The following is a 23174-nucleotide window of genomic DNA, read 5'->3' on the forward strand; positions in this document are numbered from 1 at the left end:
TAATTACTGATAGGTGTGAGTTTATTGCTGTAATTTTGTAGTGCTTTTTTTTGTGGTCCTGACGTTTTCTCTGTTCCTGTGCTGAATTCCTTTTGTTTGTGAATTTTTTTCATTTCTTTTGTTTTTCTAGGTTTTGTTTTTACTGAGACTTTATGTTTTTCTTCTTTATTTTGATGAGTAGGTTTGTTAACTTTCTTTGTGGTTACCTTTATCTTCCTAAGTTTGAAGCAGTCTATTATTACTTGGTATCGCCTTGCTTTTCTCTCCATTAGAAGGTTCTATACCTACACCATTTATTCCCTCTTCTATTGTTGTGATATTGTTGTCATTTACAGATTAACTTCTCTGATTCCATGTTGTATTTCTTTTTGGTTTTGGATAGTCCTTGAGAGTTCATTTCCTAGACTGGTATCTGGCTGGTATGATCCTGTGTCCTAGATTCAGCCTGTGAGCTGATGTTTTTGTTCTCAGATTGAAGGACCCCTTTTAATAATTCTAGTAAGTTTGATTTGGTTTTTACATATTCCCTAAATTTCTGTTTATCTGGAAATGTCCTAATTTCATCATCAAATTTGAATGAGAGTTTTGCAGGATATATTATTCTTGGCTGGCAATTGTTTTCTTTCAAGGTTTTCTATATGTCATCCCATCACCTTGTTGCCTGCATGGTTTCTGCCGAATAATCTGAGCTTAGTCTTATTGTTTCTCCTCTGTATGTGACTTTTTGTTTTTCTCCAGCTGCTCTCAGGATTCTTTGTCTTTGGTTTTAGCGAGTGTGATTATGATATGCCTTGGTGATTTTCTTTTGGGGTCTATCCTATACGGGGTTTGCTGAGCTTCTTGGATGGCCAGATTTTTATCTTTCATGGTATTGGGGAAGTTTTCTGTTGGCAGTTCTTCAATGATCCTCTCTGTGTTTTCTGTTTTCTCTCCCTGTTCTGGAACTCTGATCACTCTAAAATTTTTGCTTTTGATTGTATCCCACACAGTTTTCAGGGTCTCTTTCCTTTTCTTCATTCTTTTTTTCTGATTTTTCCTCAGAGTTTTAGCCAAGTGTTTGTCTTCAATTTCGCTGATCCTGTCATCCACCGTTTCAAATCTGCTCCTCAACCCTTCTATTACACTGTCCATTTCTGAAATCTTATTGTTTATCTTTTGGATTTCTAATTGTTGTTTTTGTATGATTTCTAGTTGTGAATTTATTTTAGCATTTTGTTCCTGCATTCTTTTCCTGAATTCTTCCATTTTTTTGGTCTGTATTTTCCATGAATTTGTCTGCCTTTTCCATGAATTTGTCTATTTTTTCCTCATGTGTGTCTGCTTTTTGCTTTAATTTTTGGATAGCTCTGAAGAGTAGAGATTTGAATTCCCTACCAGGTAGTTCTAGTGCCTTGTTTCCTACCAGAACGTCATCTGGTGTTTTATTTTGGATGCCTACTGGAACCATCCTATCCTGTTTTTGTAAACGTTTTAATATTGCCTGCTGTCTTTGGGACATTTGGTAGTTATTTTCCTCATTTATTGATTGTAGATTTGTTTGCTTTGTCCTGCTTTTTTGTTTTACTTGGTTATGTCTGAGCAGGTGGGCTGTGTGTTCTTTGTTGTTTGCTCGTCTGTGAGCATGATAATTTTTGACTCCTTTTCCAGTTGGCAGGGTCAGTTGCTCAGATATGGTACAGCAGGGCAGGTCTAGCTGAAGAGTAGTTGCTGGGATGGGTTGTTCGTGGCACATACTAGGGCCAACAGGGCAGGCCAGGAATCAGTGCAGGGCAGGTTCCGGTACGCCATGCCTGCGCTGCTTGGGGGTGTGATGTTCAGCACATGGTGCAGGTTGGCAGGATGGAGCGGGGAGATTGTGATGTGTGGAGCTAAGATGGGTTTGGGAAAGAGGAGAGAGAGGAACAAGAGCCAAAAACATACAAAAAAGAGTGCTAAGAGAGCTTGCCGTGGGAGTGGAGAGATGACAAACCGAGAAATGGAGAAAAACAAAAAGGAGAAGAAAAAAAATGAATAAAAATTAGAAAGGAAAAAAAAAAAAAAAAAGCAAAGCTCTCAAGGATCACACCAGTGTGGCTGCGAGGTCTGGGGATGTTGCTCCCAGGCCATGAAGTACAGCCTGGCTAGAAGGGGTCAGAGGTGTCACTCAGTGCCAGGTATTCAGGAGACAGGAAGAGAAGGTAAGTATAGAGAGATGAGAAACTGAGTAATGAAGAAAGACAAAAAAGGAAAAAGAGAGAGAAGAAAACAAAACAAACAAATTTAAAAAAAAGCAAGAAAAAAAATGTCCTCAGGGATCCCTCTGCATGTCTGCACAAACTGAGGGGGTAGGTCCCAAGCCATGCAGTACTGCCCAGCTAGAACAGGCTCCCAGGTCGAGAAAAGAAAAAGAAAACAAACAAACAAATAGATCAAAACAAACAAACAAACAAACAAAAGCCCCGGGATCCCACCAGTGTGGCAGCATGGGCCAGGAAGCAGTTTCACATTCGAGTGACGTTTCACAGCCTTTCAGGAAGAAGCAAAGATGGCGCACGGAGCCAGGTATTTGAGAGAAAGGAGGGGGAGGTGGTGAGAGATATGGAAGAAACCAGAAGCAGAAAAAAGCAACACCAGCAGCCAACAAATGGCACTCAGGGAGTCAGCCATTGCGGGCAGGCGGAATCCAAGCAGCCCTGGAGCGAAGCTGGTGCTTCCCGGCCAAGAGACTGTGGCCACAGGAAGCGGAGGAGGCCGAGTAGAGGTGAAGAAGGATGACAAGTGGGAAAGCGTATATCGCTGGTTACTGGTTGTTCTATCTCCTGCTGGAAGCTCCATGAAGCTGCTTTCCCATACCCTCTGTTTACCGATCTCCAAAAGGAGTCCAAGATGGCAGATCCATGCTGCGTTAGCTGATAGGGGGCCTCTGCATGTATCTCTCCTCACTCTCTGCTCTCTGTCAGTTTCTTATTCCATTCAGTGCTTGGCTGAGTTCTTTATCTCTTCTTTTGATGCTTAGGGTTTCAGGATTGACGTTTTCTGCTTGGCTTAGTTTTTTTGATCTTTGCTGTGGAGGGACGGTGTGGTGCTTCTATCTATAGCACCATGTTGGCCAGAAGTCATCATTATCACTATTATTGTGATTACAGAAACAGCTAACATTTATGGATCTCATTCAATTTCACCACAGCCAGGGAAGAAAGGAAAAGCATTCCTATTTATCAGATGTGGAAACTGAGGCTCAGAGGGGTGAACTGACTTGTCCCAGGCCACCCAGCAAATAAAGTGTTGGAGCTGGAATTCAAACCCAGGTCTGAGCCCAAGGTATGCTCATAACAGCTGTGCTCCCAGCAAGGGCCTTTGAAGAGAACATTCAGTTGTAACCTTCCCATTTCTCTGTTCCCCCTAGAGGCCCTACCCAGCCCTCCTCAGAGCAGGAGGCCTGGGTTGTAGCCTGGGCTCTACCATAAACATGTTGCATGACCTCAGGAAAATCACTTCCCTTTTCTGGGCCTCAGTGTTCCCCTCTGGAAAACAGGCTCTGTGCAGAGCATTCTGATGGCCATATCTTATTCCTGGCACTTTAAGCCCTCTATTAAGTATCTTCTTATCTCTGTCTTACATGGCAGATTAAGAGATTACACTGGTAAACTCTTTTTGTGTGCTGCTGAGTCAATTCTGACTCATAGCGACCCTACAGGACAAGAGTAGAACTGCCCCAAAGGGTTTCCTAGGCTGTAATCTTTCTGGGAACAGAACGCCAGGTCTTTTCTCCTGCAGAGTAGCTGGTGTGTTCAAACTACTGACCTTTTGGTTAGCAGTAGAGTGCTTAACCATTGAGTTACCAAGGCTCCTCAATGGTATGCAATAGGTGCCTAATCAATGTTTCTTGTAAAAGTAAGCATACTACTTAGTAAGTAAGCTACTCCTTACTGGGCACCTGCTGGGTGTCTGGCCAATGCTAAGGTTTGCCTTACCTAATTCTCTCAACAAAACCCATGAAGTGAGCCCTCTAGTCATTGCCATTTCACAGAAGAGCAAACCAGCACTCCAAGGGTTAAAATCTTGGCTGAAATCATGCTATGATAGGAGGTGAGAAGTTCTGGTTTAATCGCTTGTCTTTAGTTCTTTTGTTAGCAATTACTTGATCTGGAACAAATGCCCACATATTGCCTAATGTGCTCATAGATTTAAAATATTCTGGCTGAGGATCTCTTGACTATCTTAGTTTTAATTTACATACATAGTGCTTTTCATTTGTTTGTATACAAGTAAGTTATTTATTCAGGTTGTGTAGGCATTGTTCAATTCTTTCTGATAATGGCTTCTAAGTAACAATGGACAAAAGAAACCTCAGGAAGATTCTTTAAAAAAAAACCCACTGGCATTGAATTGATTCTGACTCATGGCAAACCCATGTGTATCAAAGTAGAACAGTGCCCCATAGGGTTTTCAATGGCTACAACATTTCAGAAGCAGGTCATTGGGCCTTTCTTCCAAGGTGCTGCGGGGTGGACTCAAACCTCCAACCTTTCGGTTATTACCCGAGCGCATTAACAATTTGTACTACCCAGGGACTCCATTTAGTGTCATCAAATTTCTCCCACCCATAAACTTTGACCAGAGTTAGAGAATTATTATAATTTTTATCACTTTCTAGTCCTCTAAGTCTTTAATTGGTAGGTAGTTAGCAAGTTCTGAAATGGACATGCCCAGTCTTTTATTTGCAAATAAAAATGTCCAGGAGAAAATAAAAAGTGGGGATTGTACATATATAATTTTTATAATTTCATTATGCTAAATATACATATATAATACAAAAGTTGCCCCTCTAACCATTTATAAGTGTACAATTCAGTGGCATTTAATTACATTTGCAGTACTGTGTAACCACCACCACCATCCAGCTCTAAAATATTTTCATCACCTGAAACAGAAACTCAGTCTCCTTTAAGCAATAACTTCCCATTCTTCCCCCTCCCTAGCCCCTGGTAACCACCGATCTCTGTCCATTTGCCTATTCTAGAGGCTTCGTATTAAGGCAGTGGTGGTTTAGTGGTAAAATTCAATTCATGCCTTCCTTGCAGGATTCCCTTTCAATGCAGCTCATGAGCAGCCAGCACCTGTTTGTCAGTGGAGGCTTATGTGTTGCAATGATGCTGAATAGATTTCAGCGGAGCTTCCAGACTAAGACAGACTAGGAGGAGAGGCCTGGCGATCTGCTTTAGAAAATCAGCCAATGAAAACCCTATGGATCACAATGGTCCATCCCATTGTGCGTGGGGTCACCATGAGCCAGGGACGATTCAACAGCAGTTAACAACAACAGGTACTTTATGTAAGTGAAATCATATGCATGTAGTCCCCAGCTTACAATGAGGTTCCACTCCAACAACTCCGTCCTAAGTTGGTTCTGATGGAAGTCGAATACTTCTTTTTTTTTTTTAGTTTTCATAGCCTGTTATACAGCAATGTTTTGAACAGTAAATCATAACATTGAACATCTGCGAGTGAACATCTGAGAATGATAACATCAGCAAATTACACGCAGCAACGTTGGATGTAGTACATACTACTAATGTTGAGATGTACCAGGAAAAAAAAAAAAAAAAAAAGACGGTCATAAATGCAGTTCATCACAACTCGAATACATCGTAAGCCGAGGACTATCTGTATTTAAAGGCACATATTTCACTTAAAAAAATCTTGCCTAAAGTCACCTGACGAGGAAGTGGCAGAGATGGGATCTGATCCCAGGTCTGTCTGGCTGCAAACAGGGTGAAGTGACATCAGTGGCCTCCAAGGTCACAGTGTGTTGTGGGCCCATTTGGTGGTGCCCTCGGCCATCTGGCAGAAGCTGATGGCCTGGCTCAGTCTCCTCACTCAGGCCTCTCCATAGAGCCAAGGTCACAGGAGGGAAGCATGTTCTCATTTGGGGACACTCCAATGGCTCACTAAGAAGCTTTTCAGGGAGAAGAAAAAAACACTCCCACGTACATGCACACACTGACTAAACTGAATTCTGACTTCAGGGACACGCACAGCACGCGTGTCCACCCACTGTGAAAGTGTAGCAGGGACCGAGGAGTGCGGTTATTTCTGGAACCTCATGAGCAGAGCTGGCTGGGGGTCTGAGTCATGCTCGGAGCCCCCAGCCTGTCTCCCTTGCTGAGACAGCTGGACATGATACCTCAGGATGTGTCACTGGCTCTGAACTCCCTATTTTCTTTTAGAGTCCCCATCCATCTGCTCCCTTGATTTACAACAACCTTAGGCAGAGAGAGTAAAGAACACTGACCCTGTTCCTCAGATGTGAAACCACTTTTAGCCTGTGCTGAATGACAGTCAGTGATAACAGAACTCATGGGGACGGGGAGGCATCACCTCCAGCATGAACCGGGGTCACCTCTTCATGGGGTTGTTGTAGGCCAGTTGCCGTTGAGTCGATTCCGACTCATGGAGACTTCATGCATGCAGGGTAGAATTGTGCTCCATAGGGTTTTCAAGGCTGTGACTTTTGGGAAGCAGATCGCCAGGCCTGTCTTCCGAGGTGCCTCTAGGTGGGTTCGAACAGCCAACCTTTCGGTTAGTAGTCAAGTGATTAACTGTTTGCACCACTCACGGACCTCATGGGGGTGGTGGTGGTGTTCACCATCGAGTCGATTCTGACTCACAGCAACCCTACAGGACATAGAACTGCTCCACAGGGCTTCCTAGGCTGAAACCCTTAGGGGAGTAGATCGCCAGGTCTTTTCTCCCATAGAGCTGCTGGTGGGTTCAAACCACTGACCTTTCGGTTAACAGCTGAGCGTGAACCACTGTGCCACCAGAGCTCCTTCACTGGGGTGTAGAAGTCATTTTTAATTTCTTCTCCATATTTTTCAATGGAGTCCCTTTGGAATCCAAAAATAACTATGGAGTTAAAAGAAAAAACAGTGCGAGAACCCTCACTCAAAGGCACCACTTCCCTGAGGCAGCCCGCAAAGAAAGAAGGCATTTTTCAAGGCCACAGGCCACCGACTCACCACAGAAGGAGATGATGTGGCTGCTGTCTTCGTGGACAAACTTGCGCGTGACAGCCTCTTCCATGATCTGCTTCACCTAGAAGACAGAGGTGGCTGAAGAGGGGAAGCCCCAGCACGGCCCAGGGTGCAGATACCCCCCAAAAAAGTCTGCAGACACCTGAAAAGGCTGCATCGATCCCTTTGCAGGTTGTCTGTCATGATTTGTTAATGCTTTGCTGCCACACTGTCCTCACTGTGTCTTCCGCAGGTCTGAGGCCTGTGGTAGCTACCAGCTTTACACTTTACTTATTTTTTCAGGCTCTTTGCATGGCTCGCTTCTTCTTACAGGTGTCACACCAAAGATCATCTCTGTGGAGCAGCCTTCCCTGGCCACATTATCTAAGGCAGCCTCTCCTACTCCATCCTATTGCCTATGGCAGCTCCTTCAGAGCACTACCACGCTCCATTTATTTGTTCATTGTCTGTCTGCCTCTTCTAGCCACCAACCACCTGTCAGTTTGTCATACTGTGGAAGTTTGCATGTTGCTATGATGCTGGAAGGTATGGTACCAGTATTTCAAATACGAGCAGGGTCACTAATGTTAGGCAGGTTTCAGTAGAGCTTCCAGACTAAGACTAGGAAGAAGGGCCTGGTGATCAACTTCTTAAAATCAGCCAATGAAAACCCTATGAATCACAATAGAATGTAGTCTGATACAGTGCTGGAAGGTGAGTCCCCTAGGTTGGAAGGCACTCAAAATACACAGTGGTTGCAACGATGGTCTTGAGCATACCAACAATCGTGGAGATAGTGCAGAATTGGGCATTTCATTCTGTTGTACACGGGGTTGTCATGAGTTGGGGGCAACTCGACAGCAGCTAACAACAACCCTCTACTAGAACACAAGCTCTGTGAGGGCAGGGACCTCATCTGTCTTGTTCACAGCTGTAGTCACAGAGCCTAGAACAGTGCCTGGTATGACGTGGGGTTCACTCAATAAATATTTCTTGATGAATTGATGAGTGAATGGATGAAACCACAAAAACCAAACCAGCTGCTGCTGAGTTGTCTCTGACTCATGGCAACCCCATGTGTGTCAGTACCCTGCACTCCATGGTTTTCAATGGCTGTGATCTTCTGGAAGTAGATCACCAGGCTTTACTTCTGAGGTGCCTCTAGGGGGATTCGAACTGCAAACCTTTCGGTTAGTAACCAAGTGCTTAACTGGTTTTGCCACCCAGGGACTCCTTGAGTGGATGACACAGATATGTGAAAGAAGCAAGAGAGTGTGGTGTGGAAAACCAGCCCTGGAATCTGGTAGACGTGGGTTCACATCTCTGCTTGGACACTTACCAGGTAGGTTTGTGATCTCATTTCGGAAAACTGAGGCTCAGTGAGGAGGTAGAGCTGGTCCAGAATGAAGACTGAATTCCAGCCCCAGCCTGACTCCCCAGCTTGTGTGCTCTTTCTACCACACACTCTCACAAAATATTTCCTGAGCACCTCCAATGTGCCAGGCACACAGGACACAGCCCTGCAGGACAGTCATGTCTCTGTTCATGGCGCTGACCCTCTGGCAGCCTAAACTCTCCTCTGCCTCCCTGGACTCTGGGCCCCTCTGCTATGAGTCACCCTGGGACTTCAGCAAATCTCCTTTCCTCTCTAGGCCTCAGTTTCCCCACCTTGACAATGAGGAGGTTGTAGGAGGCAACCCCAAAGTCCTGTTCCAGCTCCACATCACTGGGACCACCCCCCACTGGCCCCCTGCGCCCTTCCCCACTGCCCTGTGGCCTGCCAGACCCAGCCAATGCACCAATGCAACCGTTTGAGAGCAGGCTCTCCCCGCCTCTCTCTCCCTTCTTTCCCTCCCTTTCCATGCAAGAAAGAAAGACAGAACTCTGAGGTTCCCTGGCCACATTCTGAGGAAAACACACAGCAATGCCTGTCCCAGAGCTGGCAAGCCAGCCCCACCACCAACAGCCATGTCAGCACCAGCCCTGTGAACAGCTCCTGACCTCAGAGCCCTGCCCAGCCTGAGTAAGCTCCACGCTGGGCTTTGCTGGGAGACAGCACTTCTAAGCCTTAAAATTATCTGTTGAGACTCATGCAGTTGGCCCAATTTTACAGATGTAGAAACTGAGGCTTAGGTAGCAGTGTGGCCCGGCCAAAGCCACACAGCTAGGGAGCAGGAGATCTGGGATTCCAACTTATAGCAGTCTTTTCCATCCTGGTGTCAGCTGCTATATTCTGGCCCCTCTAACTACTAGCTACCTACTAGCTGTGTTTCCTTGGGAAAATCACGTCACCTCTCTGAACCTTTACTTTCTCACTGCTTAATGGGATGATATGAATAGCACCTGTCTCATAAGGCTGTAAGATGCCCTGGTTGCACAACGGCTAGGTGCTTAGTTGTTACCAAAAGGTTGGAGATTCGAACCAACCCAGCTGCTCCACGAGAGAAAGACCTGGTGATCTGCTCCTGTAAAGATTACAGCCTAGAAAATCCTGTGTGGCAGTTCTACTCTGTCACATGGGGTCACTATGAGTTGAAATTGACTCAGCAGCACCTAACAACAATAATATAGGGCCAGGGGAGGACTAAACAAGGTAATGAACATCATATGCTGGGCACAGAGCCTGGCACACAGTGAATCCGCAATAAATGTTGGCTGCATGCAGATCACCACCTCTGCCTAAAATCTCACCTGGCCTCCTTCTGTCAGTCCGGTCTTGGCTGAAACATTACCTGTTTGGAGATTAAATTCCCCTGCCCAGTTCCCACGGCAGAAACTTTTGTAAGGCCAAAGACCCATCATGATTTGACCAGCACTTGTCTTCCCTGCCAGGCATGGTGTGGGCACCATGAGGGCAGCACCCTGTGTCTGTCTCCCTGGCCTTCAGCTATAGCACCGGTACCTATCCCAGCTTCCAGCGCGTAGTAGGTGCCCATCAAACTGTGTTCAAGGAACAAACGGCTGAAGAGTCATGACTGACTTCAGCCTTTGGTGGAATATTTCAGCTGAAGAAATGCTTTCTCATCACCATCATTGTGGGTAACAGAACAGCAGCATTACTATCTCTGTTCATCAAGGGAGGCAACAGAGAGGTGGTGTTACCTGCCCGGGGTCACACAGCTCGGGAGGAGCAGAGGCAGGTCCTTGGATCCAGGTCTGTCTGATCCCAGGGGCTGAGCTCATTCCTCAACATGCTGTTCAGCCCACGTGGTCTCAGAGCACCCCTCCTCCATTCCTCTCCCCTCCCCAGGTACCAGCCTCCCTCGTTTGCTTCCCTGAGGCAGGACACAGGGATGCTGGCCTAGTACACAGCCTCTGAGACCCTGCCAGAAGCAGGCTGTCAAGCACCCAGACCCCAGTGTGCTTTGGGCAGGGGTGTGAGTTCAGGCTGACCAGTAGTGGTAGACTGCCAGGGAGGCATGGGGGCGGCGGTCCAGGAAACTGGGTCTGCACATTTTCAGAGAAGCACAGCAATGAATGAAGAGCTAAGACTTCAGGGTCAGGCAGGCCTAGGTTCAAGTCCTGGCTCAGCCACTACCAGCAGTAGAACCTCAGGGAAATCCATTTACTTCCTTGGGATAATAACAGCGGCAAATTGTGAAGAGTTAGTAAGGTCTGTTGGCTCTGCTCTCAAAATATACCCAGAATTGGACAATTTCCCACCCCCTCCACCACTGCCTCCCTGGTCCCAGTCACTGTCACCTCTCTCCTGGATCAAAGCTATGCCACCCCACTGGTCTCCCTGCATGCCCCTGCCCCCAGAAGGTCATCTTAACACAGCCAGAAGGACCTTGTTAAAAGGTAAGTCAGATCACGTCCCTCCTCTGCTCAGAACCCTCTCGTGGCTCCCACCTCACTAGGAGTAAAAAGCCCAAGTCCTCCCTATAGCCCACAAGGCCCTTGAAGTGGAAACACCGCCATCCAGAGCAGCCTGCTGCGGTTGTAGAAAGAAGGCGCTTTGCTGCAAAGATGAGGAGGGGATTATAAGCAGGTCGAACACGGAAAACAACAACTAACAGTGTAAGTCCTGAGTGTGCTGCAGTTTGCCTGCATTGTCTGATTGGCTCTTCACAACAACTTCAGGATTATTCTCTCCATTTAGAGAGGAGGAAGCTGACGTTTTCTGATGGAAGAGGACAGTTCTCCAAGACAGCACAACCCGGAAGGCGCAGACCAGACATCCAGGACTTCGACTTCACAGCGCAAGAGCAGGGGTTGGCAAACTTTTTCTGTAAAGGGCCAAGGAGTAAATATTTTCGGTTTTGCGTGCCGCACAGTCTCTGCTGCAACCATTCAGCTCCGCTGTTCTAGTGTGAAAGCTGCTATAGACAATACACAAATGAATGGGCATGGTTGTGTTCCAATAAAGCTTTATTTACAAACACAGGTAGTGGGCTGTATTGGCCCTCAGGCTGTAGCTGGCCAAACCCTGCTCAAGAATGCTCGGCTCAGCCAGGCAGCTGCTCTTTCCCTCATCCTGAGTCTTGGCCCAGCTGGCTGTCCAGGTGGTCCACAGCTGGGTACAGCTCCCGGCGTCAGTTCTAACGCACTGACCACCCACGCACAGTTCAGGCCCAGCTCCTCACAGTGGCTAGCCCTTCTCTTAAGCAGGCTTCAGCCCTCCCACCAACGTCCTCCTGTTCCTTGGAGGCGGCCATCTGCCTGCCCGCTTCAGAGCGGCTCTGACGTGAGGACCTTGCTGCCTGCCTGCCTCCTCCCCAGCAGCGAGCAGTGTCTGCCAGGCAGCATCTGCTCCATCCACAAAAGGAAACCGTAAGCTTCCCCAGGACATGTGGCAAATCCCCCAGCTTCCTCAGAGCGCAGGGCAGGGGGGCCGAGCCTTGGGAAGTTCTGTCTCTGCCACCAACCAGTAGGTGCCCTCGGAGCCTCAGTTTACCCCTCTGGCCTCAAAGACCTGCCACTTCGTCTTCTGCGCTTGGAAATCCAACCCTGCAAACTGTCACCTCCTCCACCATCAATACCATCATCACGCTTCCGACTGGGCACTTCCTATGTGCCAAACTCAGCTGAATCAATGAATTCCTTCTAAGCTTTACCTGTATTACTCACTATATCCTCTCCATAGCCCTGGGAAGGTAGGTTCCATTTTTATACCTACTTCTAGATGATGAGCCTGAAGAACAGAGATAAAGTAACATGCCCAAGGCCACACAGCTATGAAGAACCAGAATCTAAACCCACACTTTCGTCAGCTCTGCTAGAAGCTTCAACTAATGATTGTCTCTGAAAATGAAAATGATAATAAACTCTTATTTACTATTTGCCTGGCACTAAGCTAAACCTGGCAAATCCCATGTCATCCTCATAGTATCCCTCCTAGGTAGCCATTACCACCCACTTGACAGATGAGGAAACTGTGAGGTTCAGAGGTGTCGGCTACTAAGAGCCCAAGGTCATTAACAAATCCAAGGTCACCCCACCAAGGTTTAAACCCAGGTCAGTCTGACTCCAAGGAGAGCCTCTTCCCACTGCACCCTGCCCAAGATCTAAGTCATATGTGCTAACTCATTAAGTCCCCAAACCCCAGGACCTGTCGACAGTTGAGGGGGGTACCTGTCCAAGATAGGCACAGGCTGGACCCTGGAGCAGGGATTCCAGGAGGCATCTCTGGGTGGGGTGAGTGATGCCCACAGCCCTCCTGCACTTCCTCTCCAGGCCTCCGTGATAGGACAAGGAGGGCCTGGCGGATTTGAACTGACGACCTTTTGGTTAGCAGCCATAGCTCTTAACCACTATGCCACCAGGGTTTCCACGATAGGACAAAGAAGCAACTCCTGCCTCTTCCTCTCCCCTCTCTGGGAGGCCCAGAGGATTCTGGAACCACTTTATCTGGAGGGCACATCTATTCCTGGGGGGCTTTTGCTTTTTTGTGTTGCAGGATGGCCAGCTGAGCAAAATTAAGATTCAGAGGTCGGTCGGCTGTTGGCAAAACTGTGGGCAGGTGACCCTGTTAGGGGTGTGTATGTTTGAGGGACAGATAGCAAGACGGTCTGGGGATGAGGGAGGAAGGAGGAGTTTTATGAATTGAATTGTGTCCCCCCACCTCCGCAAGATATGTGTTAGAATCCTAACCCCTATACCTGTGGATGTGATCCCATTTGGAAGTAGGGTTTTCTCTGTTAGGTTAATGAGGCCATACCAATGTAGGGTGTGTCCTAAACCTAATCACTTCTGAGTTATAAAAAGGGCAGATGAGACACAGAAGGAAGCACATATGGGTGGAAGACAAATGTCACGTGGAGATTGCTAAGGAACCAAGGAACCAGTGGCTACAGAAGCTGAGACAGGCTCTTCCCTCAGAGCAGAAAGAAAGACAGCCTTCCCCCAGAGCCAGTGCCCTTAATTCAGACTTCTAGCCTTCTAAACTGAGAAAATAAATTTCTCTTCTTTAAAGCTTGTGGTATTTTTGCTACGGCAGCACTAGGTGACTAAGACAAGGAGTTTGGAGGGACAAGGGCCACGGGACATAGAAATGGGGAAGAGAGGGCCTCTGGCCTCCACCTGGTTCCTTGGACAGGTTCTGATGACGCAGTACACACTGCAGTGGTAACTGCCCAGATCCTGGCCAGGACTAGAGGCCACTGGCTGCTGGCAGAGCTGCTGGAAGTTCCTCACCTCTTAGCCCCTTAGGGGACTGGGGTTGCCTCACTGCAGAGTGCCTCCTCCAAAGTCTCCCTCCCTCCTAGGGTGGCCCACATCCCATGACTGACTCTAGTGGGGACAGCTCTGAAGGGCCGTCCCAGTTCCCCGCAGAACTCCCCGTGGGGCTGGCTGAGGCTTTCATGGAGCGTGCAGCATGCTCCAGCTTCTCTCTGCCCAATCCTGCTTGCTCCCAAGGGAACTCCCTAATAAACCTCCCGCTTGCTCACCTCACCTCTGTCTCAGAGTTGGCCTCCAATCACGGGCTACTCAGGGCATTGTGGGCGTGTCCAGGCAGCAGTCAGCTAAGACAGAGTGCAAAGACTGGTGCAACCAAGCTGGGCACCCAGGGGCGACTAGCCGCTGTCATCAGCCCCCAGATACTGGGAACAGACACTGTGTGCAAGCCATGGAGAGAGCTGCAAGGATGAAGTCCCAATAGTCCTCCCCTTGAGGGGTTCATAGTCCAAGGAGCCACAAGGTAGGATAAGATAATCGGGGTACAGGGAAAGGGCTCTGCAGGAGACAGATTCTCCTCCAGGTCAGCAGCATCAGCATCACCTGGCCACTGGTTACCCGTTGCCAAGGAGTTGATTCCAACTCAAGACGACCCCATGTATTACAGAATAGAACTGCTCCATAGGGGTTTCTTGACTGTAATCTTTATGGAAGCAGATCACCAGACCTTTCTTCTGAGGCACCACTAGGTGGGTTCAAACCATCAACCTTTCACTTAATGTTGTTGTTAGTTGCCATAGAGTTGATTCCCACTCATGGTGACCTCAAGTGTGCAGAGTTGAAACTCCATAGGGTTTTGAAGGCTGTGACCTCTCAGAAGCAGATCGTCAGGTCTTTTGTTTCTGAGTGGGTTTGAACCGCCAACCTGTCTGTTAGCAGTCCATTGCAAACTATTTGCGCCATCCAGGGACCTATATATAACATATCCCTGATGAAAATTCATGGCCCCACCCCAGACATACTGAATCAGAAACCATGGGGGTGTTTAACCAGCCCTCCAGGTGATTCTGATGTACTCTCTGGTTTGGCAATCACTGCAGTAGAAAATTCGGGAGCGGGGGAGCAGAGGGATAGGGTGGAGGAGGAGAGAGGGTATGAGACAAGCTGTCCAGCTTCCTTAAAGAGGGAAGGGATTTAGCAGCCATAATCCAGTCTGAGACCTTCTCCACACAGTTCCTCCCTCTGGGTTCTGGTCACCCGCCCTCCCACCATCTCCAGGCCCAGGGGTGGTAAAGGTTCCTGGTTCCTCACTGTTAATGGCCCAGAGGTTCCCTCCCTCGTGGTCTCTCTGCACCCACCTTTGTCAACAGCCCCTTTATTAACCTTGCCTCCATTTACTCACTTTAGGGGAACTGTCTGTTTCCTACTGGCACCCTGACTATACACACAGTCCCTAAAGCCTGCAGAGTGAACAAGTTGCCTGTTTACAGACGTGGATCCTGAAACTCATGGAGGCTGAGCCCCCTCTCCCAGCTCCCACTGCTGGGAAGCTGTGGGCAGACAGGTCCATAGCCGACTGGCCCCAAACCTCTTGCCTAGGGAAAAGATATGGGTAGGGTGGGTGTGGCAGCTGGGGACACACACCAAGGGTGTAGTTCTCTGGCAAAAGAGGACCCGTCCTTGCCTCGGCTGGCTCCCAGCTATAGGCTAGAATATCTCTCCAGAAGTTAATAATAGGCTGACAGCCTGACGCCAGGACAGAAAATTAAAAAGGCTGGTGATCAGCAATGGAGGTGGGAACCTCCTCCCTAGAGGGTCACTGAGAGTCTTGCGGTAGATGGCATTGTCTCACTGCTGCAGGAAGACAGAGCTGCCACCCACTCCTGGGAAGGGAGAAATGCAGCCAGGGTACAGACCAGACCAATGGGCATGGAGGGAACAGTGAGGCAGGCCCCGACCAGAAGGAACCTGGGAGAAACAGCTCAGCCACCTCCCACCTCTCGGGTTCCAAGACCTTGGCTTGGACTTGGTCCACTTTGGAGGCCCACAGATTTGAAGGAACCCTGGGGTGTCCTAGGGGGGCAGCGGTGTGGCATTCTAGCTCATTGCAGCCCATGTGGTTTCTAAGCTTCGGGGCTGGTTTAGGCAACACAGAGCCAGACCTGAGTTCACAGTCCAGCTTGGCCACTCATATCCTGGCTGAGCTTGGCCAAGTCCTACACCTGTTGGACCTTTGGTTTCCTCTTCTGTAAAGCAGGGCCTATCATCTTGCAGGGTTGTGGTGTGGATGAAATGTTATTTGTGGAAGGGCAGGCCAGTCTAGCACACAGTAGGAGCTTCATGATGATTATTATAGACTGAACTGTGTCCCCCCAAAAATGTGTTGAATTCCTGGCCTTTGTACTTGTGGGTATGATCCTGGTTGGTTGGAAATAGTGTTTTTCTTTTGTTATGTTAATGAGGTCATGCCAACGCAGGGTGGGTCCTAAACCTAATCACCTCTGGTGTTATAGACACAGATTCACACATGGGGGAAACAGAGGATACATGAGGATCATCTACAAGCCAAGGAATCAAGGAACATCTGGGGCTAACAACAAGGAAGGAATCAACACTGCTGAAACCCTGATTTGGACTTTTAGCCTCCAGAACTGTGAGAAAATAAATTTGTTTTTTAAAGGCACCACTTGTGGTTATTTGTATTACAGCATAATTAGGTAACTAAGACAATGATAAAGGTCACAGCTAGCTTTTCTTGAGCCCTCCCTATGTCTCAGGCACTGTCGGTAAGAACAACACTCTTAACGAGGTCAGTTCCAAAATTATTCCCATTTTACAGATGGGGAAACCGAGGCACAGAGAAGTAAGATACCCACCCAAGGTCATGTGGAGGAGGCAGGATTCAGACCCAGGACTCTTCTTCTAACAAATCCATTATTTCACAGCAGAAGCTGGAGGCCATATTGAATCAAATGATTTTGTTATTCCCCAGTGTAGATTAAGAACAAGTGTTTATTGAGTACCTACTGTGTGTCAGGTATATAATACCTTATTTATATACAGCATTGTATAGAATACTTACTTAATCCTCAAAAGAACATTCTTATTCCCATTTTAAAGATGCAAATACTGAGGTTCAGAGAGTTTATGCAACTGTCTCTATGTTACAAAGGAAAGGGTACAGTGGGACTTCAGCCTGGGTCTGCCTGTTTGTCTGATGGCCTGACCCAGAGCTCTGCCTCCAGCCCCAACCAGTACTGGGTCAAAACCAAAAAGCAGTTGCTATCACGTCAATCCTGACTCATGGCGACCCCATGTGTGCAGAGAAGGACGTCTCCAAAGGGTTTTCAAGGCTGTGACCTTTCTGAAGCAGATCAGCAGGACTTTCTTCCATTTCTGGGTGTGTTGGAACCACCAACCTTTCAGTTAGCAGTCAAGTGTTTAACTGTTTGCACCACCCAGGGACACACCTTTTACCACAAAGGTGATTAAACAAATTTGTGAAGGGAGCCTCAGCATCCTTGAAGACTGCTGTGATTGCTATTTTATATAAGTCAGATTTGACGGTGGGAACTGACCTACCTAAATGAGGCTGACTGGACCCCTTGGTGGTAGGGGTCCAGTGGCAGCACTCAATCAACAAAGACAAGGTAGGTGTGGTTAACACAACAGACTGTGGAGTCAAAGCAGTAATCAGAATAGTCTGACTGGTATGGACTTATGGCTTTGGTTACTTAGTCCTGGTGTCCCTAAGAGTGAAATAGATGGGACTTCCTGCCACCAAGAAAGAAGAGCTGGGAACAGAGCACATCCTCTGGACATGGGGTCCCTGTGCTGAGAAACTCCTAGACCCAAGGGAAGACTGATGCCAAGACCTTCCCCCAGAGCTGACAGAGAGAGAGAAAAAGCCTTCTCCTAGAGCTGGCACCCTGAATTCAAACTTCTAGCCTCCTAAATTGTGAAAGAATAAATCTGTTTGTTAAAGCCATCCACTTGTGGTATTTCTGTTATACTAACTCTATATAAACTAGACAACTAAGATGGAAGTACTGGGTCAGGCTGTCTTAAAACCCAAGGTGCTGAGAAACCTGTGAGAAGGGATTCTTCAGTCTCTTCCCACTTGGGGACCAAAAGGAGCACTGAACTGGGAGTCAGGAGACCTGGATCACCTGGATGTGACTCTGCCAATCATACCTTGTGGGGGCATTTCGGGGGAGGACATACCTCAAAGGTCAAAGTGGTCAAGAAGCTTTTATCACCTTTCTAGCATCCATTCTAAGTGGGCCTCCAATGACAGGGAGCTCACTTCTTTGGTCCAGCTTATTCACTAGACTAGATGTCAAGAGGCAGTGTAGAGAGGCTAAAAGCCTGGAATTTGGAGTCACTGACCTGAGGTCTAATCCTTGGTCACTCACTATCCACATGACCTTGGACAACTGTCCCCATCTGTAAAATGGGGTTGATGATAATAGCACTCCTACCTCATAGGGGTGATGTGACCCTTGAGTGAGATTGTGGAGATAGTGCCTGGCACATAGCAGGGGCTCTTGTGATAACACTGGCAGTCCAGTTCACTGCCTGGCACACAGTTGGAGCTCATGCATGTTAGGTGAGTGGCCAATTGGTAAGGAGCTCTGCAGCTCCACTGGACCTAACCTGAGCTTCTGACCAGTGGCTGGGGGCCTAACTGGCCTCTGGGGCCGTGGCACAGTCCCCGTCCACATCAGGCTTCTGAGCACCTGCCCCTACCCCACCTCCAGCCCCACCCTGCAACCATTCAGAAACCAGCCATGCCCTCACGCCATGCCTCCCTCCACGTGCAAATATTTAAACAGCATAAAAGGAGGATTAATCTCAGGATGGAGTCAGGGCAGGCAGGTACTGGTTAAAGGCATACAGGCAGGTGCTGGTTAAAGGCACACACGCAGGGAAATCCGGGCCAATCTGCAAAGCTGGAAGGGGGCTCCTCAGGGCTCTATGGCCTATCCCTTCCTCCTCCCCTCCTCACACCTGCCACCTGTGTTTGCCCAGATACCTCCATACTGCCCACCTTGAAACCCCCCCCCAAAAAAACCCAAACCCATTGCCGTTGAGTCATTTCTGACTCATGGTGACCCCATGTGTTACACAGTAGAACTGTGCTCCAGAGGGTTTTCTTGGCTTTAATCTTTATGGAAGCAGATCACCAGGTCTTTCTTCTGCGGTGCCACTGGGTGGGTTGAACTGCCAACCTTTCTGTTAGTAGTCGAGCACGAACCGTTTGCACCATCCAGGGACCTTGAACCCTACCAGACTCCAAATCAACTGGCTCCTCCTCCCGCCTCCTAACTCAAACTTGTGGTGGTCACCCCTCTAAGCCTCAGATGGAAATAATATCCCACAATGTGCAGAGGTGTCATGAGGATTATGGAAAATATAGGCACAGTGCCCCAAATAGGACCCACATACAGTTGATGCTAAATAAAGGGAGGCACACCAGTGACATAAGAACATGAGCTCAGGAGCCACCAGGCCTGGGTTCAAACTCCAGCTCTGCTGAGCTCAGACCTTGGTTTCCTCATCTGTGAAATGAGGATGATACCGGTACCACCTCACAGGGCTGCCGTATGAGGATTCGGTGAGTAAACCACAGCTGGCACTCAGATGGGGCTCAGCGCGCCATGAGTGCTAGGTGCGTGCTAGCCCCAGACAGCCATCCACCTCCCTACTTCATTCAGGGCTCAGCTCAAATATGGTCTCCCCAGAGGGGCTCCTCTGACCACCCTGTCTAAGGCAGAACCTCATACGTGTCACTCTATACTGCCTTAACCTGCTCTGTACATTTCCTTAAGACTTACCATGGCCTGACCTTTTGTTATACATCTATGGGTTTATCTGCTCAGTGTCTGTCTCTCCTAAGTAGCCCATGAGCCCCTAAGACACTGCCTGGGCACACAAGAGGTGCTCAATATATGTCTGAGGATCACTATAATAATATTAATAACATTAATACCAGTAGCTAATGCTTAATGAGCTGTGTTTCAGGAAGCATCCTAAGCCCCTTTCACATCTGATCTCATCTGCTATGTGTTTAAGGCCAGGACAGGCAAAATTTTTCTGTAAAGGCTCAGCAATATGTCAGGCTTTGGGGTAGGGTTGCCAGATAAAATACAAGACTCCCAGTTAAATCTGAATTTCAGATGTTGTTGTTGTTAGGGGCCATCGAGTTGTTCAAACTCATAGCAACCACATGTGACAGAGTAGAAGTGCCCCATAGGGTTCTCCAGGCTATAATCTTTTTTTTTTTTTAAATTGTTGTAATTAAATGAAGTTTACATTTCAAGTTAGTCTCCCATACAAAATTTTTTTTTTACATACATTGTTATGAGACCCTAATTGCTCACCCCACTCTGTGACAGCACACTCCTCCTTTCCGCCCCTGATTCCCCATGACCATTCAACCAGCTCCTAACTCCCTCTGCCTTCCCATCTCACCTCTGGAAAGCTGCTCCTTTGGTCTCTTGTATCTACTTAACTAAGAGGCACACTCTTCACTAGTATCACTTTATGTCCCATAGCCCAACCAGGCTATAATCTTTACAGGAGCAGATAACCAGGTCTTTCTCCCGTGGAGCTACTGGGTGGGTTCGAACCACCACCGTTTCGGTTAGCAGCTGAGTGCTTAATCATTGTGCCGCTAGGGATTCTGGAATTTCGGATAAACAAAGAACATCTCAAATATTACATGGGGCATGTCTGTATTAAGAGATGATGTGTTATTTTGAAATTCAAATTGAACTGGGTGCCCTGTATTTTACTCGCTAAATCTGATGATCCTCTTTGCAGACCACACACAGCCTCTGTCACGGAATAGCTGCCTTGGCTTTATTTAGACAACCCTTTAAAAATGTTGAAATCATTCTTTGCTCAAGGACCTTACAAACACAGGCTGGATCGTCCCAAGGGCTGTAGTTTAGAGCACTTCCTAGCAAACTGTCTACGGCACACGTTGCTGCTGTTGTGCACCCAGTGGATTCTGACTCATAGTGACTCCATGTGACAGAGTAGAACTGCCCCATTGGGTTTCCTGGGCTGAAATGTTTACAGGAGCAGATCTTCAGGTCTTTTCTCCCACAGAGCGGCTAGTGGGTTCGAATCACTGACCTCGCAGTAGCCGAGCGCTTAACCACTATGTCACCAGGGCTCCTTGAGGCACTTAGTAGGCCTAAGTAAAAATGACTAGAGCTGCCCCTGTTCCTCCAAGGCCCGCAGTCCTGTCTAGAGTCAAAGCAGCCTCTCCCACCTGGGGCTCAGGTGGCGGGCACCTGGCTGGGAGAGAGGAATAGCAGGTGGGTGATGAATGCGGAGCCAGCACCCAACTCCCGAGTGACAAGAGGCTCCCAGGCACCCTGACTCTTATCTCCATAGGAAACTTGCCTGGTGAGGATGATTACATTAGGATGCCCCAAGGGTCTGTGGGGTGGCTTTAAAAATAACTCTTGGCTTGTGGGGAAAGTGAGGAGAAGAGGGGCCTGACTCAAAGGCTGGACTCCCACTGGGGCGAGGGGGTGAGTAGAGGACAGGCTGTGCTGCTCTGCTTCCCTCACAGGCACCTCAGACCCTCAGCACCAAAAGCAGATGCCTTAGCAAGCCCCCTCGGACCACTGACCCTTGGACCCAGGTCCCCAAAGGTGCCATGTGGTCCCCTCCCTGCCTTTGCTCACATGGGGCCTTCTGCCACATGCCCCTCCCTGCACAATCCAGCCCTCTAACCACTGCTCAGGCTTCAAGCTTCAGCCAAGACTCTGCCTTCTCCTGGGAGCCTTCCTGGACTCTCCATTCCCCAGGCTGGGATAAGTGTGCCTCTTCAACCGTCCCCTAAACCCCTGCCACCCCAGCACTTATCCAGGAATCCTAATGTTGTTCATTCACTCGTATTTCTTGAGGGCCTTCTGCGTGTCGCTCACCGAGGAGCAAAAAGACACAGTCCCTGTGCTCATGGAGGTCACAATCCTGCCAGAGGGGAAGATATGAAGGAAATCACACAAATTGGTAAGGAATTACAAAGTGAGACCAGTTCTTTGCAGGAAAAGCACGTGGTTTTATGAGAATGAAGAGCAAAGAAGCCTGATCTGATGAGGAGATGGGAGGTCAGGGAGGGCTTCCTGGAGAAGGTGATGCTCAAGATCCGTAATATAAGTAGAAATGAACTCTCTGGGCTTCAGTTTCTCAAACTTTTAAGCAGGGGGAAAAAAATTCCCCTGCAACTGCCCCCACAGAGCTGTCTTGGAGCTCCAAGGAACAAAAGAACAGATGTAAGGACAATGTGGCAGGGAAAAGTGCTATATGAAAATAGCTGAAGGCTCTTTAATTTTTAATTTGTTATGGGCAAGGTGAGAGTCGGGAGGGGCTGGAACAGGACTCGTGGGGGAGAACAGGAATATTCTGGGAAGCTCCAAACCACAGACAGAAACAAACCTGGAGGCAGACGCGTCGGGGAGGGGGATGTATCAGGCCGCCTGCAAGCTGTGGATGTTTCCATGGTGTGGTGTGGCCCAACCTTCCTTTCTAGCCCAATCCTGCTCCGTTCTCCGTCACATGTGCCATTCCTTCTGTGTGACCACGTGATTCCCACCACCTGGCCTTGGCTGGTGCAGCCCCCTCCACCTGATATCCCCACCCATTCCCACCTCCATCTCCAGCTCTGGAAATATCCCCCAACCCTCTAGGGCCCATTCATGTGCCCCTCTCCTCACTCCCTCCTGAAGCTGGCTCCCCAAGTTGATGCGGCCCCCCTCCTCCAGTAAAGCCCACTGCATAGTCTGAGTGTTGGGCTCTGGAAGCCACCTGCCAGCCCTGGAATCTCAGCTCTTCCATACAGGATCTTGGGAAAATGCTGTCCCTTCTCTAAGCCTCAGCTTGCTCAACAATAAAGATTAGACATTTAAGGCATTTAACACAATAGCCGCTGCCACCTAGTAAGTGCTTCATATGTTTGATTGAAGTCATAAAACCCAGCATGTATTTATAAAGCGTTCACTGTGTGCCTGGAACAGGGCTTTTAGGAATCAGCTCATCTAATCCTCACAATAATTCGGTGAGGTGGGTACAACTATCCTCCCCATTTTACAGACGAGGAAACCGAGTCCCAAGGAGGTTAAATGACTTACCCAAGAACACACGGCTTACAAAAGGCAGGGCAAGGAGTCAAACCTAGGACTGTCTGCCCTGGAGGGAGCCTGGCACACACTAGGTTTGTTCAATCATTCAGCAGACACCTATGGTGCTTCCCATCTGTCAGGCGCTTTGCACTCATGAGCCCAAAGATTCACAACCACCATGTGATAGAGGTGTCACTGTGGTGATCCCCTCTTTCCCACCGAGGCAGTGGACCTGGGAGGGCAGAGATCACCAGCCTACGAGGCAGCTGGGATGTAAATCCAGACTTCCTGCTCCGAAGCCCCAGGTTGTGGTGGGGATCCCAGCAGCCAGCCAGCCAGCCCACGCACCTGCTCACTCAACCCCCTGCAGCTGAGAGCCTCAGTCACAGCCAACTCCCTGTTCCCAGAGCAGGTTCCAGCA

The 23174-nt window shown here is 48.4% G+C and overlaps 1 protein-coding gene across 1 annotated transcript in view; it reads right to left on the reverse strand.

Moving 5' to 3' along the window:
* Positions 1–23174, reverse strand: part of SGSM1 (small G protein signaling modulator 1) — a 94276-nt gene that overhangs the window by 61655 nt on the left and 9447 nt on the right. The window contains exon 2 of the mRNA XM_004387631.1: positions 7002–7077. Coding sequence (XP_004387688.1) covers positions 7002–7065 — 64 coding nt within the window. The 5' untranslated portion in view covers positions 7066–7077. The remainder of the gene's footprint in view (positions 1–7001; positions 7078–23174) is intronic.

Source organism: Trichechus manatus, unplaced genomic scaffold (genome assembly GCF_000243295.1).
Source record: "Trichechus manatus latirostris isolate Lorelei unplaced genomic scaffold, TriManLat1.0 scaffold00190, whole genome shotgun sequence".
In the NCBI taxonomy this organism is placed as follows: Eukaryota; Metazoa; Chordata; class Mammalia; order Sirenia; family Trichechidae; genus Trichechus; species Trichechus manatus.